The following is a 17872-nucleotide window of genomic DNA, read 5'->3' on the forward strand; positions in this document are numbered from 1 at the left end:
AGTGCGATATAATGTGCTGAAATAAAATTGTGACCTGCAAATAACAATGAAACTGCAGTAATGGCAACTCATCTATCCTGTAGCGGAGAAGCAGCCGCCAATGATCTCAGGTCGCCTGTGAATTTACTGTTCATAAATAGGGTCTTATATAAAATCTGCAGATACTGATTCAGTGCTATTCAGTTCACATTTCGTTATATGATGTGCAGTCGTAAAGCAAATTTATCTTAATTGTAAGAAAACACTTCCCAAATTTCCTTAGCTATGCTTGCAGATTCACCAACAAACATCACTAACCAAATGTCCAGAGTTCCTATATAGAAGCTTGGCATAGATTACTTTCCAGTAATTAAACTTCTTGATATAATTAAGACCGGTAGAATTACCTTTTAACATATCAGTATATTCTTGCTGAAACTTACACCAATGGCTTTTTTATCCTTTCTCTCGTCAAATAATTCAGTTCCAATCTGTTTTGCAAATGGCGTGTAACAATAGAAAGTTATTATCATCAGAATCATGTACATATTCACACTTGCGTCTCTTGTAACAGAGTTCCCATTAATCACTAATTTTTATGTAAACAATCTGTTCATCTTGCAACTACTATATTTCATGAAGTAAACGCATTTCTCCCGAAGGTGAAATACGCTAACTTGCTGTATTGTAAATATTCACCTCAACAACTGAAAGGTCACTGAACTGTTGGCTGATCGGCCCAGCTTTAATACAACAGACGATAAAATATAGCGAACTAGCACAGGGTCGGGTTGGGTTATTGGCCATTAAATTTACATGGGGGAAGATTATATTGTTGGACTGCCGCTCCCTGTCGTTATTGTGGAATTGCCTTAAGCCTAGCTAGTTAAACACAATTTAATGTCTTTTAATCATGTTCCTTCGAAATAAAGGCACCCTGAATTAGTGGAGGTAGTCTGTGTAACAAGACTGACCAAAGAATGTTGTCCGGCATTTAACTTTTCCTTTGTTTTATAAATGAAGTCAGTATGAGACTTGCACGGTTCATTCAAGGTAAATCAATGATAGAACCGTACAGCACATGTTTCATAAAAAAGGATAAACACCATGTTAACGCCTCCTATTAAAGACAAAATAAACAAAACGCCAAGAGACTCTGGTACAGATCCACTTGTCACTAATGCTACAATTTCTCATCAGAAGAAATACATGAGTACAGTTCCGTCCCACAGTGAACTGGTTCTTCCAATTAACTGTTAATTGGTAACTACTCAAGTTGTATAATTTCTGTTCATTTGTTTGACTTATTAATAAATTACCTATTCCCTTATACATTTATCGCAAGTGAAATAAAATTATTTTTAGTCTTTAAAGTGTCGCAAAATAGGATTAATTGGTGTTTGTATTTGATCGCAAACAAATGGGGCTGATTTGTGAAAAATGTCGTAGAATTGAAAATCGATACTGCACTGGTCTTGTCATTTGAGCACTTTACGGCTACTAGTTCGTCTACTCTAGAGTCGTTTGGAGAGCTTTGGATCACTAGCGTAGTTTCATTCACTCAGAGTCACATCTTTGGTCGAAATATGGCTGGTGTTAGGTTGGTTTGGCAATGTATGTTTACGCCCAAGTTATACAAAGTATACAGTGACGCCGCAGTACGTTTTGTGTTTACCAAAAGAAATTAATTGTCTTACCAGGATATCGAATGTTTACCCTTCAAAACCGTTGTTTTATTGTTGTTGTAGGTGTACGAACCCGGCCAACTAGAAAAATTTGGTGACCAAGTCATTAACTCGGTAAGTTAAAACTGCATTGAGAACTAATGTTACTAACGAATTTCCAGAACTGATATTTGTAAGTTGTTACGCTCTGTCCCACTGTTGCTGCAGCGTGATGAGTGGTTCTGCAGACGAACCGTGACAATACATTTCTCTTTCACTTATTTAGGTTACTTGACAGATATATTGAACTTACAGTAAAGCACTGCCTGCAAAATGACACGTTTTCCTATTGGTGGATATTGTGCTGAAAATGCTAGCAATAATTTTAAATCGGATGAATGTGATCTGTACCAGTGTGTGTACGTGATATCAACGTACTTATGCACAGATGTATGGCTGTGTAGCTAAAACTGTTGAAACTTTCGAATTTTCGTATAGTTTGTTATGTAAATCATTATCTTTGTGAAGACATGTACTGGTGTTGCAATCTCCTGTGTTGTATTGTTTTCTACATAGATGAGCTAGCATGTGATAGATTCTGTAACACCGTGCAGGAGAATAATTTGCTGTAAGCTTCTTTACTATTAGCATATTTAATTCTGAGTGTCGGTTCCTGGGTGCTATATAACTGGGACTGTTGCTTTATCCTATGTAGTTTGTGTAATACTCTTGTCTTCACTTTATCTGTTACATTTAACTCACCTTATCAACAATCTGATCATTTGGTTGTTCCTTGACAAGGTGTATCAGTTGCTTCTTCCCATAATAATTCTGTCACACAATGGGGAGCCGTGTATTAGTTGTTTCTTTACTTTGCATTTTTCCTTGTGGAGTGTGTGTGTATGCACCCACACATATTTCCAGAAATAACTCTTATGCAGCTACACTGAAATTCTTTAATTTTTTGGTTGTAGCTAGTTTCAGGGCCAAAGCCCCATTATCAAACATTCATGCTCATTAACACCAGATATTGGCAGATGTAGTTCTACCTAGTACACATGACTCAGGTCACGTATAATATGATGAAGTTAAGCCATGATTTAAGAAAGGAGGTAAAGAAATGCAATCAGATTTCTGTTCCATTTAATATTTGCTAGTATTCCCAAGATTTTTAGAGAATGTAATGTACAGTCGGCTTCTTAACCACCTGACTATAAATAATATATTGCCACAGTGTGCATTTCTGAAGGGTTCCAATCCAGGGAAGGCTGTCTACACACACACACACACACACATATGGGAATATACGTAATGGATTACACAGTAGGTTACAGGCCACTGGTATATTTCATTATCTATTAAAGGCATCGTTATGTGTAAATCATAATAGCCTTTTAAGTAAATTAAAGTATTAGGGTATAATGTAAAATGCTACAATATTGTTCAGATCATAAATGTGTGACAGGGAACAAAGCCTGACATTAGGAATGACCTATATAAAACTGTGAGGTGTAATCCAAATGAGACCTAATTACTAGAGATGTCCCACAAGGTTCAATCTTAGGATCTTTCCTTTTTCTTGAATGTAGCAATCATCCTTCAACAAAAGCATTACAGTATGCCAAGTTCATTTCGTTTGCAGATCATACAGATACTGTGATAAACAGTAAAATAGTTATAACCTTAGAAACATTTTTTTTCATGGACATCAATAAATGATTCCTAGCCAATTGTGTCTTTAAAGATTAAAAAAAAAAAGACACACTCTATGCAGTTTAGAACTTCTAAGGGGTTTTCTGCCAGTGTATGCCTAAAATGTGATGATAACAAGATAGAAAAAGTTGACCAGTAAGTTCTTGGGATCACAGCTTAATAATAAATTCAGCTGGACCATGCTACAGAACTGCTTAATTGCCTAAGCAAATCCATTGCAATGTGTGCAGAGACAGATCATGTAAAAATAAAAAAAGCTAACATGCTTTGCTTTTTTTGTTCCACTGTCTCATATATGATCATTTTTTTTTGGGGGGGGGGGGGGTAACTCATCAAGCCAAATGTAAGTTTCCAGAGTCCAAAAATGTGTTATATATTCTATTTGTGATGCAAACTCAATTATATTCTGCAGGGGCCTGTTTAAAGAACTGAGGATACTAACATCTGCTTCCCAATTAATTTCTCTTTCTCAAATTAACAGCTCAGTCCATTGAATCAGTACTTCAAATAAGAATAATCTTCACAAGGATTTAAGGTTACTTTGGTCCAGAAAGGTATCCATTATTCAGGAATAATTGTTTTTAATAACTTACCAGCAGCCATAAAAAGTTTAGCTACTTATATAGTTCACTTTAAGAAAAACTTAAGGATTTAATAGTGGCCAACTCTTCCTCCTCCTCCACTGATGGATTTCTTAGCGGAACCAACTGATATATTTATGTTATTAACCCTTTCAATATGGTGCCCGAACTCACTTGGGCACTAGGCATGCAACTGCACAAGTGAGACTCAGGTGCTGTCTCAAATGTGTTAATAATATCAGATAATACCAGTATTATATAAGACATGATTTCCTTACAAATTCAGTTCAGTAAAGTGATCAATATCAAAATAAATGTTGTAAAATGATATTTCTGTTTGATGATATGTGACTACATAGCCTAAGTATTCATCACTTATCGAGTTTTGGGGGACACCCATGAAATCTTTGATTTTTTACCGGTTATTAGCAAAACGAGGATAATGGAATGTAGTCCAATGAAGTCGGGTGATGCTGAGGGAATTAGATTAGGAAATGAGATGCTTAAAGTAGTAAATGAGTTTTGCTGTTTGGGGAGCAAAATAACTGATGATGGTTGAAGTAGAGAGGATATAAAATGTAGACTGCCAATGGCAAGGAAAGCATTTCTGAAGAAGAGGAATTTGTTAACATTGAGTATAGATTTAAGTGTCAGGAAGTCGTTTCTGAAAGTATTTGTATGGATTGTAGCCACGTATGGAAGTGAAACATGGACGATAAATAGTTTAGACAAGAAGAGAATAGAAGCTTTCGAAATGTGGTGCTACAGAAGAATGCTCAAGATTAGATGGGTAGATCACGTAACTAATGAGGAGGTATTGAATAGAATTGGGAAGAAGAGGAGTTTGTAGCACAACTTGACAAGAAGAATGGACCGGTTGGTAGAACATGTTCTGAGGCATCAAGGGATTACAAATTTAGCATTGGAGGGCAGCGTGGAGGATAAAAATTGTGTAGGGAGACCAAGAGATGAATACACTAAGCAGATTCAGAAGGATGTAGGCTGCAGTAGGTACTGGGAGATGAAGAAGCTTACACAGGATAGAGTAGCATGGAGAGCTGCATCAAACCAGTCTCAGGATTGAAGACCACAACAACAACAACAGCAACAATGACATTGTCAATTTGACTATGCTGATCACAAATATGACATATTTTTAATCAGGTTTGAAAAAGTAAAACAACATATTGTAATTTAATCAACATGTAACAATACAACAACATAGTGACAAATTTACCATATGAAATTCGGCCAAATCAGGAAAGATTCTAGTCATTACGAGTTAGTAGAACAAATGCACAGAACAAACACCGAACTAACACTTAACTACACTGTTATTTGACTTCAGTGTAAATTGAATGAGGCTAGTTTGTCAGAGTACTTTGATGTGCTACAATTTACCTTGAATGATGTTTGCAAATAACATATTCGTGGTCTGGTCAAAAAATTAGAAAAAAAAATTTCATTAAAAATTTGGGGCTAGTGTAGCAGGGGATACAACCCGTCGGCTTTGGACAATGACGTCACAAGTGGCCAATCGAGAAGCGATTCTTCTTAGTGTTGTAGCTCCCTTCAGTGGCTGATAAGTGTTTTTTGGCTTTTTTTAAAAAAAATCTCACGAGATAGAATAAACAGATCCACTTTATTAAGCAATCAGTAAAAAAACGAAACTGAAACATAACAGCAAAAGCGAAAATGGTAAACTGCTCTCTGGCGACTTGTGACGTCATTGTCCAAAGCCGACGAGTTGTATCCCCTGCTGCACTAGACCCAAAAATTTTTTTGTCTCGATATATTAAAAAGTTTTTATCGGGGATGAATATAAATAACATCTTTGAGATCAACATAGTCTAACTGATCAAAAAGTGAGAAAAAATATTTTTGAAAATTTTTTCCCCCTAAACTTGATAAGTGCCAAGAATTCTTATATGCTACTCAAGAGTGTAGAACATTTGCATGTTTTGTGATGAATGTAGTCTTTGAAATGAAGAAATGTTCAAGAGTTTTTGTATTATTCCACATTTATGAGTACATTTTCTCTTGGGATCTGTGGAAGATAAAATGGCATTTTTTTAAAATTTGTAAATATTTGTGTATTCTTGTTTTGTGACATTTCTATATCCTGGAGGATCTCCTCACTATAGATCTATTGGAATGAAAAGTGTATGTAATCTATAGTACTAAACGGCTAATCCAATTCAAGGCACTCCATCCCAGTTGCAGGTTGCTAATCATACTGTTTCCAGAGGCAACAAAAAAATTGATTTTTAATATTTTGTACAATTATTGACCAAATGTAAAATACAGCCATAGTCTACTCACCGAGAGGTACAATTGTATGTTAAAGGTTTAGCACAAGTATTATAGTTACAAACTATGCATATGTCTTGAGGCAGTGTATCTCACCACACATAGATCCAGACTATATTCATCCAGTATTTGAGAATGAGAGCACTTAGTGACTCGCAACTAACTTCAAATGGAATTTCAAACCTTTCCTAAGCCTTTTTTGCTTACATGCTTAATGTCAAATATTTAAGGCAATAATTCATTTGTAAACTAATCAGAAGTTTGAAGTTGGTGTACACGTGAGAGTTTGATTCTTCAAAGAATTGTGCAGTTTACTGGTCTAATGTAATGTTTGCCACCTCAGTGGTCAACAGTCTGTTGACAAGGTAAAACAACACATATTAGGGACAGCAGGGTGTCCATAATTAAAGTTCCAGTGTCAAAACGCTATAGAATGCGAACCACTGCTAAGAATGAAGTCAAATTTGAACTGCATATTATTAGTGCAGTAGGAAATGTCACGGAACAAAGAATTAATGAAAAATCGACCAGTAGATGATGCTGCAAGCATCAGAATATCAGAATATGCACACGAACAAACAGTTGTTCCTCATTTAGTGTCCGAGAAGCCCAACATGACTGTCTAAATGAAGGATCTCGTGCTGCTGGTAAAGCTCTTTAGCAGGAACTGGTGCCTGTCTGGCTGTAGCCCTACAGAAGTTCCAGAAATGTGAGGGTACAAAAAAGGCATTGATCTGATGCCTGATAACACTGGGGAAAATGATTACAAAATTCAACAAGAAAGGTTCGTTAGAAATGCAATGTGTCAGAGGGAGGAAAGCAGTTGATCAGAAATCTCGTGGTGTGCACAAACACACGGCGCGCAGGATGTTGCCCAAACATTGGACATGCCTGCAAACGCAATGCATAGCTTCCTGTTAACCTGCCAGTAAGAAAAAATCTGAAATATCGTGCTCATGTGGAAGTGAACAGTGAATGGCCATAGAACCCATTTCCATCTCCAAGGACATGTCAATACACAGAACTGCAGAATATGTGTAACAGAAAGTCTGCACACACATCACCTGGTACCACTTGACTCAGCAAAGGTGACTGTGTGGTGCGGGTTGACTGCACCGTGTACAGGGTGTCCCATTCATCTTGCTCACTCAAAATAGCTTTTTTTCTGATAAGTTAAATGAAAAATTGTTCCAACCAATGATTTTTGACATCATTGGTTGGTTCTTGCCGAGGGAATGCATTTTGTGTGTCCCCGCATTTGTAGGAGATATGGGGTGGACGTTAAATTTTTTATATGGAACCTGTACATTTTATTCAAAAATACATTCAATCTCTCAAAGAAGTATTAAAAAATGTATCACACTGCACCATTTTATCCCAAAACTAGTAGCTATGGAAATGTTAAATAATACGTAACTTCTCTAATATAAATATCACTTAAGTTCATTAATTAAGTCATTTAACCTCTTCAAGGAGCATTTTAACATTTTACAAATTATCAATAAAGTTTAAATGCAACAGTACTGCACTGTACAGTAATTGGATCTTGTCATTGTACAGTACCATACTACAATACTTATGACAATGCAAAAGTAACATGGCCCTTTGTAGTAACTCTTACTGTGACACTAACACAACATGGAAAACACAGTGTTTACATTACATGTTCAAAATGGTGACCATTGACATTAATACATAGGGTTTCTCTGTGCATGGCCGGCCTATTTGGTGCTACTTCTTTGTCTGTAATGGCTGTACAAGCATCAGTAATGTGTTGCCGTATGTCCTCCGGTGGTGGAACATTTTAGTAGACAGCAGCCTTGACTCTTCCCTACAGAAAAAGTCCAGCCGTGTAAGGTCCAGAGGTCAGGCAGGCCAACTAACTGGCCCGCTGTGTCCAGTCCACCTACCAGGATATTTATGGTCCACAATTAGTCCTTGTATGGTGTTATGTGCATGACGTCTATCATGCTGATACCACAGGACCATCCACTGAATCAGAGGCACGGCGTCTAAGAGAACAGAAAGAGTGGCTTACAAAGCAGGCATATTGTCTGCCATTTTGGTTGACACTGACAAAGAAAGGACCAAAAAGTTATCTCCAATAATTCCACACCAAACATTAGCGTTCTATGGACATTGATGCTCTACCTGTCAGAGCCATCGTGGATTGTTGATGGACCAATAATGCATATTTCTTATATTGACAATTCCTTTGTTGGAGAATGACACCTCAACGGTAAAAAGAACACCTGAGAAGAAATTAGGATTAGTTAGAAGTTGTTTGCTGAGCCCACTGACAAAATCGAACCCTATTGCTGAAGTCATTTCCATGAAACTCTTGGTGCAAATGAACATTGTAAGGATAGAATTTATAACGTTGCAGAACGCGATGTGCACTTGTTTTCGAGACACCAAGTTCGTGTGGAATTTGTTGTGTGGAGACTTGAGTGTTAATGGGTACGGCAGTGAGCACAGCAACCTCAGCAGCTTCGTCTGTTAGTGTTCTTGCATTTAAACTTCCCATTTCAGGTAGGAAAAAAAAAAAAAAATGAGGTGACCAAACCTCCAGTGAAAGCCAGCGGCTTGTCAGGGAATTGCCTGCTATACAGTAGTTGTTCAGAATATCGCCCACTTACAGAAAATTGCAGTACGGGTACGTACAGTAGAGCAAGATAGACATAATAGCATAATGATCATGATTTTCTCTAACAGTGCTGAACATAAAAATACAAGTTACTAAATTATTTGCTGTCAACGTACTTTCTCCATAGATTGGCAGAATTTCTACCTTATCGTTATGCGTGTACATCAGACACCTTTACACACCAAAAATTGTATTCATAGTGTGTACTATCACCATGCAGTTACTAAGTCACACTGATGCACAACTATACTGGTATGCAGTGTACTGTACACTAAAGCAACAACAAATGAGGTGCACGGCGGTGGATGGGGGGGGGGGGGATGGGAGGAGTGGAATACCTTTGTTTACATGAGTTAGAAATCATAAACAAAACCCACACCTCTATTATAGCAATACAGTGGGTATGTAACGTGTACAACCAAAGAAGTAAACAGTTGGTTTCTTCACAACCCGTGTACTCTTTATTATTGCACATTACGTTTTATTGACAAAAATGGTAAAGTGTGATATATTTGTGAACAGATCTTGGAGAGGGTGAGTGTATTATTGAATAAAATGTACATGATTACATTTAAAAAATTTTACCTCGACATAGTATTTCCTGCATCTGTGGGGTACATAAAACGTACACCCTAAAATAAAGACGACCATCCCAAATAGAAAAATGTGAGCTCTTCTAGGAAACATACCAACTAACCACTATTTTAGCATTAGCATTCGACAGAAACCTAGTAAATAGTGTGCAGTGAACAAAGGGATTTTTTGAATGCTCATAACACCTATGCACTTTGACATACATGCCTCATTTACCAGACGCTGTTAGAAAAAAATCTTGATTTCCCGTTAAGTGCCCAATACTCATACATATTCAAATCTGTGACCGGACATTGTGTACTGGACACCGAAAACAGCTCAGAACATTTTGTAAAAGTGATATCTGCAGCCAAAAGCAGACTACTCTATGTAGAATGTTTCTTTAATATATTTCATTAGTCCTCTGATTAACATCATAATTTTTCTGTAGTACCAGGAGGTCTGCGGACTAATGAGAATTTTGTGTTTTTGGCAGTATTTTTTAATCCATAACTGACAGTTTTGTGAGATGTGCTTTGTTTGTGCAGCATTTATGTGATACAACCTGGGGATTTTGACATTATATTCAGCTGCCTTTCTCAGTCTTCAAATTTTAGTGTCATTGAATTTCAGACCTTTCCTCTTGCTTTTTGTGTTTTGGAATGCCCTCAGTATTTTACCAGAGATGAACAAGGTCTATACAACACAATAATGGTATTAAACATGGTGGAGGACCCCTTTACCATCTTTAATGGATGTGTTTTACCAGTTGCATGGAATGAAATGACTTACATCTGCTGTTTTATTTTTGACTTCCTGCAGTGTTACACACACTAAAATTTGAAGACTGAGAAAGGCAGCTGAATATAATGTCAAAATCCCCAGGTTGTATCGCATAAATGCTGCAGTTTGGCTAGAGTGTTGTATGGGATGACTCCCACCCTCCACATCTTGATTGTGGTGACAGACTGATCTGTAGTGTGGCCCAAGGTCTAGATTACATTGGAAATTTATGATTTGGTAGTGAGTTGGCAAAGCCAGTGAACATGAATGCCAAATAAAAGTTGTATAACAATGAAAACAATCAATTTTTGACAAAATAATTTAATTGGATAGCTAAAAAATCCACTCAACAAGAGGCAGCAGAACACACACGTAATAGAAGGTTACAATTACACAAGCTTTTGGAACCAGTAATTCCTTCTCCAGGGGTTGAAGGGGAAGGAAGATGGGTGAAGGAAAAGGACTGGAGAGGTCTAAGAAAGGGGGAAGATTTTAGGAAAGTCACCTGAAACTGCAGCTCAAGGGAGACTTACCGGACAAGATGGGAAGGAAAGACTGAATCTGTCTTTCCTTTCCATCCCATCCAGTAAGTCTCCACTGGCCCACAGTTCTGGGTGACTTTCTCAGAATTTACACCTTTTCTTAGACCTCTCCAGTACTTTTCCTTCACCCCTCTTCCTTCCACTTCAACCCTTCTGCCTCGAGGAGGAGCCACTGACTCCAAAAATTTGCCTAATTGTAACCTTCTTCTATGAATGTGTTCTGCCGCTGCTTGATGAGTAGTTCTTTAAATAAAGGTTGTAGTAACAGATTGACCTGTTTGCGTTCACACCATATTAAGTGGGTTTTTTTGCCATAAAAATTAAAACTGCAAGACAAATTCAGAAAACCTGTATTAGATTATGGCTAAGTCTCCAGTATTGTGATGCGTATCACCCACAATGCATGACCCATGACCCCAACCCCACTGCCCATCACCCAAAACCTGTAAACAATAACCCGCACTCCATAAAACATCCTAAACTATGAAAGATGGGAAGGTGGATCCAATATATAACTTTTACCCATACCTCTGCATTTCTTCATGAAGAGTTTGCAAATGATGCATTGGAGTCTTTTCTTTCTTCAGACCCACACTTGTGATCAAAAGTATCTGGACACCTGGCTGAAAATGACTTATAAGTTCATGACGCCCTCCATCAGCAGAGCTGGAATTCAATATGGTATTGGCCCACCCTTAGCCTTGATAACAGCTTCCACTCTCACAGGCATACGTTCAATCAGGTGCTGGAAGGTTTGTTTGGGAGTGGCACCCATTCTTCAGAGTGCTGCACTGAGAAGAGGTATCAATGTCGGTCAGTGAGGCCTGGCAGGAAGTCGGGATTCCAAAACATCCCAAAGGTGTTCTATAGGATTCAGGTCAGGACTCTGTGCAGACCAGTCCATTACAGGAATGTTATTGTCATGTAACCACTCTGGCCGTACATTATGAACATTGAAAGATGCAATCGCCATCCCCGGATTGCTCTTCAACAGTGGTAAGTGAGAAGATGCTTAAAACATCAATGTAGGCCTGAGCTGTGATAGTGCCACGCAAAACAACAAGGGGTGCAAGGCAGCTTCATGAAAAATACAACCACACCATAACACCACCGCCTCCGAATTTTATTGTTGGCACTACACATGCTGGCAGATGACGTTCAGCAGGCATTTGCCATACCCTCGCCCTGTCATCGCTTCGCCACATTGTGTACCGTGATTCGCCACTCCACACAACATTTTTCCACTGTTCAATCGTCCAATGTTTACGCTCCTTACACAAAGCGGGGTGTCGTTTGGCATTTACCAGTGTGATGTGTGGCTTATGTGCAGCTGCTCAACCATGAAATCAAAGTTTTCTCATCTCCTGCCTAACTGTCATAGTACTTGCAGTGGTTCCTGATGCAGTTTGGAATTCCTGTGTGATGGTCTGGACAGATGTCTGCCTATTACACATTACGACCCCTCAACAGTCGGCAGTCTCTGTCAGTCAACAGACGAGGTCGGGCTATACGCTTTTCTTCTGTGTGTGTCCCTTCACATTTCCTCTTCACCGTCTCATCAGAAACAGTGGACCTAGGGATGTTTAGGAGTGTGGAAATCACCCGAACAGACGTGTGACACAAGTGACACCAGATCACATTCGAAGTCTGTGAGTTCTGCAGAGTGCCCCATTCTGCTTTCTCACGATGTCTAATGACTACTGAGATCACTGATATGGAGTACCTGGCAGTAGGTGACAGCACAATGCACCTAATATGAAAAACATATTTTGGGAACGCATTGTTGTGGCGAAGATAGACACGAAGCCCACGCCTACTACAGTAGTACAAGTCTATATGCCAACTAGCTCTGCAGATGACGAAGAAATTGAAGAAATGTATGATGAGATAAAAGAAATTATTCAGATAGTGAAAGGTGACGAAAATTTAATAGTCATGGGTGATTGGAATTCAATAGTAGGAAAAGGAAGAGAAGGAAACGTAGTAGGTGCATATGGATTGGGGGTAAGAAATGAAAGAGGAAGCCATCTGGTAGAATTTTGCACAGAGCGTAAGTTAATCATAGCTAACACTTGGTTCAAGAATCATAAAAGAAGGTTGTATACATGGAAGAAGCCTGGAGATACTGACACGTGTCAGATAGATTATATAATGGTAAGACAGAGATTTAGGAACCAGGTTTTAAATTGTAAGACATTTCCAGGGGCAGATGTGGACTCTGACCACAATCTACTGGTTATGAATTGTAGATTAAAACTGAGGAAACTGCAAAAAGGTGGGAATTTAAGGAGATGGGACCTGGATTTTGCTCAGAGTTCCGCTTCTGCGAATTACCCACTGGCCTCCTGCTCCCTGAAAGAGCGGTTGGAACGTCAGAGCCTTTCATTTCACACTTGCCACCTTGAATCGTACAATTCCAAAGTGCCCTAGCCGCTTGCCCTGATATGGCTCCCGGGCCAGATCGCATCCACTGTCAGATGCTCAAGCACCTCTCGGTGGACTGCCAGTGACACCTCCTAGACCTTTTCAACTGTATCTGGGTTTAGGGTGAGTTCCCGTCGAAATGGCGGGAAAGCATCGTAATCCCTGTGTTGAAACCTGGCAACAACGCACTGGAGGTGGACAGCTACCACCCCATTAGCCTCACCAACGTTCTTTGCAAGTTGCTCGAACACATTGTGAGCCAGAGGTTGAGTTGGTTACTTGAGACTCGGGGCCTTCTGGCTCTGTCTCAGGGTGGGTTCCGTAAAGGCCGCTCTGCCGCTGATAATCTGGTGTGCCCGGAGTCTGCCAATCGTGTGGCCTGTGCTCGCTGTCAGCATCTTGTCGCTGTCTTTTTTGACATGTGGAAGGCATGCGATATGACGTGGCGACATCACATCCTCTCTATGCTTCATGGTTGGGGTCTTCGGGGTCCATTCCTGATTTTCATACAAAATTTTCTGTCGCATCTTTCCTTCCGCATGCAAGTTGCGGCCTCCCATAGTTCCTCCCAAGTTCAGAAGAATGGGGTACTGCAAGGAGCTGTCTTAAGTGTCTACCGCTTTTTAATTGCAATTAATGGGCTCACTGCAGCAGTGGGGAGTCTGTCTCGGCTTCCTTGTATGCTGACGACTTCTGCCTATACTTTAGCTCCACTGGCACTGCAGCTGCTGAACAGCAGCTGCAGGGCGCTATCCACAAGGCGCAGTCTTGGGTGTAGCGCATGGCTTCCAGTTTTTGGCTGCCAAGATTTACATTATGCATTTATGCCGGTGACGCACTGTTCAGCCTGGGCCACAGCTTTATCTTGACGGCGAACCTCTTGCTGTGGTGGAGATGTTTCTGTTTTTGGGATTGGTTTTTGATACCCGGTCGACTTGGTTTTCTCATATTCAGTTGACTTGGCTCCCTCATATTCGGCAGCTTAAACAGACGTGCTGGTGGCATCTTAACGCTCTTCGTTGCTTGAGTCACACCAGCTGGGGTGCTGATCAGTCTACCCTTCTACAGCTGTACCAGGCGTTAATTCAGTCCCGTCGATATTATGGACGTCTGGCTTATGATTCGGCATCCCCATCCACATTGTGGTTGCTGGACCTCATCCTTCAGAGCGGGATCTGACTCGCCACTGGAGCTTTCTGGACAAGCCCTGTCAACAACATACATGTGGAGGTAGGTGTCCCTCCATTGCGGGTCTGGCACCAATGATTACTGGCCGCTTACGCTACACATGTTTGTGGCTTGCCCAGGCATCCCAATTATCGTGTCCTGTTCCCTCAGTCGGTCGTCCATCCTCCGGAATGTCGGTCCCGGTTAGGGTGTACGATCGCAGTTCGCGTCAGAGCTCTTCTCTCTGGGCTTGAGGTTTTCCCTCTTCCACCTCTTTTCTGTGCCCCTCTGCGTATACCCCTGTGTTGTGTGCCCCGCCCAAGCCTATGGCGCGATTTGGCACAGGGCCCGAAGGACTCAGTCCCTCAGGCCCTCCGCCGCTGCTTTCTTTCAAGCCTTGCTGCGTTTCAAGGCTCTGTTGTCGTCTATACTGATGGTTCGAAGGTTGCTGGTCATGTCGGTTATGCTCTTACTCTAGGGGATCATTATGAACAACTCTCATTGCTGGCTGGCTGCAGTGTTTTCACTGCTGAGCTGGTCGCCGTCTCTTGCGCCGTAGAGTATATCCGCTCCTGCTCATTTGAGTGACTCCCTGAGCGGTTTATGATCTATTGACCTGTTTTTTCCTCGCTCTTGTCTGGTGATGGCTATCCAGGAGTCCCTCCATACTCTTGCCCGTTGCGGGCGCTCTGTGGTCTTTGTGTGGATCCCGCGTCATGTCGGCAACCTGGGAAATGAACGTGTTGATACACTGGCCAAACAGGCTGTCGGTGCACCAGCCTTGGAGATTGACCTTTCGGAGAGTGACCTCAGGTCTGTTTTACAGCGGAAGGTACTTCGTACCTGGGGTGAAGAATGGCGCACCCTTCCTTCACCCAACGAACTTTGGGCCATCAAGGAGGCTACGGGTGCGTGGCGCTCCTCCTTGCAGGTCTCTCGCAGGGACTCTGTTGTCCTCTGCCGGCTGCGCATTGGTCACACCTGGGTAACACACAGCTATTCATTGTGCCGCGAGGACCCACCTTTATGTCACTGCGGGTCAGCTTTGATGGTGGTCCACATCTTGTTGGACTGCCCACTTTTAACTCCACTCAGGCAGACATTTGCGCTGCCTGATATGCTTCCTGCACTGTTATCAGATAATGTTGCAATAGCTGATTTAGTTTTGAGTTTTATTCGTGCAGGGGGTTTTTATCACTCGATCTAAGTGTTTGTCCTATCTTTTTGTGTTGAGTCTGGCCTTTGGCCTACGATTTTAGACTGGGGTTTTCTGTTTCTTGGTGGTTGGCTTTTCTTTTTTTGTTTCTATGGTCGGCCAACCACTGTCACACTCGGTGTGATTTTAATTCCTTATTTCTGGTCTCTGTCTGTGTCTTTCTTGTCCTGTGTCGTCTCTTGTAATCTTCATTGTTTGTTTTTATTCTTTGTGGGTGTTTCAAGTTTGTGGAAAAAGGGACCGATGGCCTAGTAGTGTGGTCCCATCAATCCCACAAACCAACCACTTGTCACATCATCACTTTCTTCTTGGCAAGAAACATCCAGTGAAGTGCTTGCCCCCTTCAAGTGCTGAGATACTTTAGTATTAGAAAAATTCATTTAGGCTGTGATCATTGTATTTGTGACTGATAAACAAATCTTTATACCACATAATAATAATGTGATAACATGTAATGTTAGTATTGCAACTGAAGGCTGCTCCACTTGTGTCTTTGCTTTATTAATTGAAAAAGATGTTCTGCCTGAGAATGTTACAGTCCTAGTCAGACCCTAACCCCACCCCTCCCCCTTTCCCCATCTACTTTGCTGCTTGTATCCATAGCTACCTTCTAGCTGATTTCTCATTGCCCTCAGATGTCTTTGCGACACCCTTTGGTGAGAGATATGTGATTCACACAGTCTGAAGCCATAGGAAGATCGCAAAATATACCAAGTGACATTTTTTGTCTAGGGATTCCAGTACATTATTTGTGAAAGAAAATGGGAATACATTACTAACTTGAGAACTTTCTTGAATTTGGTCAAGAGAAAGGTGAGACAGTAGTTTATGGCTTTTCTTGTAATATATAGCATGTCTCAGGAAATTGTGATCTCTGTTGGTATAATGAATGAACACATCTGCCTGAATCACTGTTTTTTGTTAATGATGGCTGATTTTGATCTGGCTGGGCATATCATCTTCAGATCTACTGTTGCCAGGATCAATTCCCTAGTAGATGTATACTACTACTCTCCCCTCCCTCCACACACACACACACACACACACACACACACACACACAGTGTATGTCTGAGAAAAGTCAAGAGTCAACCCATCTGGAATTCGATATTAATCATATATTTGTAATATGGGATGGATCTGTTAAACCACTTACAGTGTTAATTTATTTTGTTTCAGCTGTAGATGATACAAAATTAGATTATCTGAAACATATAACATTTCTTCATATTTCAGGTATTATTAAGGTGCAAATATGTTTTGTTTCAGTTATATCTAGCTTGGAACTTTGGGATTTATACATCACCAATTGTAGCTGCAATATTGCACAGGAAAGGCTTATTTGTTGTTGATGGAGTGCTCACAATAGCCAAGTTTATTACTGGTCTTGGACTCGTACTAGTTGCATCTTACTTCATTCGAGGTATTGGCAGGGCCAATAATCAGCAGTACATAAGATTTGTGAGGGCCTTAAATGCAGCAAAAAATGATTACAACAAAGACACAAAGGTTGGTATTATTGAATATTGACACATAGTTGCCACTACTTCGTATTAGGTGTAACATTTTTATATGGATTATTTGTTTCGTTTCAGAAAGCTTTATCAGCATATGACTTCGATTTCTATGCATGCCCAGTTGACTTCCGATGGACTGAAGTTGTTGGGTAGGTTTGCAAAAAATTATATTAATGTGGTTCTCGAAACATTGTTACGAAAGTTAAGATTTGTTAATAGAAAAAAATTAACAGAGGGTTTCTATGGGATAATTAACACAAATTATAATGTGATGGTAGTAATGATGGAGGCACTAGTTTACTGACATCCGCCATATTGTTTAAGTGCAGTAGCAATCTTCAGAAGCACACACTGTTCCACTGGCAACTTAAAATAGTTGGAAAGATATTACTGTCATCTGGAGTGCCATGACTGAACGGCACCACATGTAAATACTTTCCTGTTCCATCTATTTTTTGAGAAACTATATGCCCCAGTCGTTATTATCTTGTTCTTTAATCTTTACTCAAAATATGTGATGCGAATAATAGTATTGTTTTTGTGAAATACGACTTCTCTAAGACAAGGAGCAGCTTTTCTTGATAAGTTGAGCATAATTCTTCAGGTAGTTTACATTTATACTCACTGTGAATCTCCTAAAGAATATGGTTGGTCACAGCTCTAGCAACACACATTTGAATCATCAGTCATAGCATAGCTACTGGCAGGGCCTTCCAAGCAGGGCAGGCCTCAGCAGTGGGTCTTGACAAAGTGTCCC

General features: G+C 40.2%; 1 protein-coding gene across 1 annotated transcript in view; it reads left to right on the forward strand.

Annotated features, from left to right (window-relative positions):
• Positions 1–1530: 1530 nt before the first annotated feature.
• LOC124795033 (phosphatidylserine lipase ABHD16A) overlaps positions 1531–17872 on the forward strand; it is a 160705-nt gene continuing 144363 nt past the window's right edge. Inside the window, exons 1-4 of the mRNA XM_047258810.1 lie at positions 1531–1637; positions 1728–1778; positions 16868–17107; positions 17194–17264. Coding sequence (XP_047114766.1) covers positions 1566–1637; positions 1728–1778; positions 16868–17107; positions 17194–17264 — 434 coding nt within the window. The 5' untranslated portion in view covers positions 1531–1565. The remainder of the gene's footprint in view (positions 1638–1727; positions 1779–16867; positions 17108–17193; positions 17265–17872) is intronic.

Source organism: Schistocerca piceifrons, chromosome 4 (assembly GCF_021461385.2).
Source record: "Schistocerca piceifrons isolate TAMUIC-IGC-003096 chromosome 4, iqSchPice1.1, whole genome shotgun sequence".
Taxonomy (NCBI): domain Eukaryota; kingdom Metazoa; phylum Arthropoda; class Insecta; order Orthoptera; family Acrididae; genus Schistocerca; species Schistocerca piceifrons.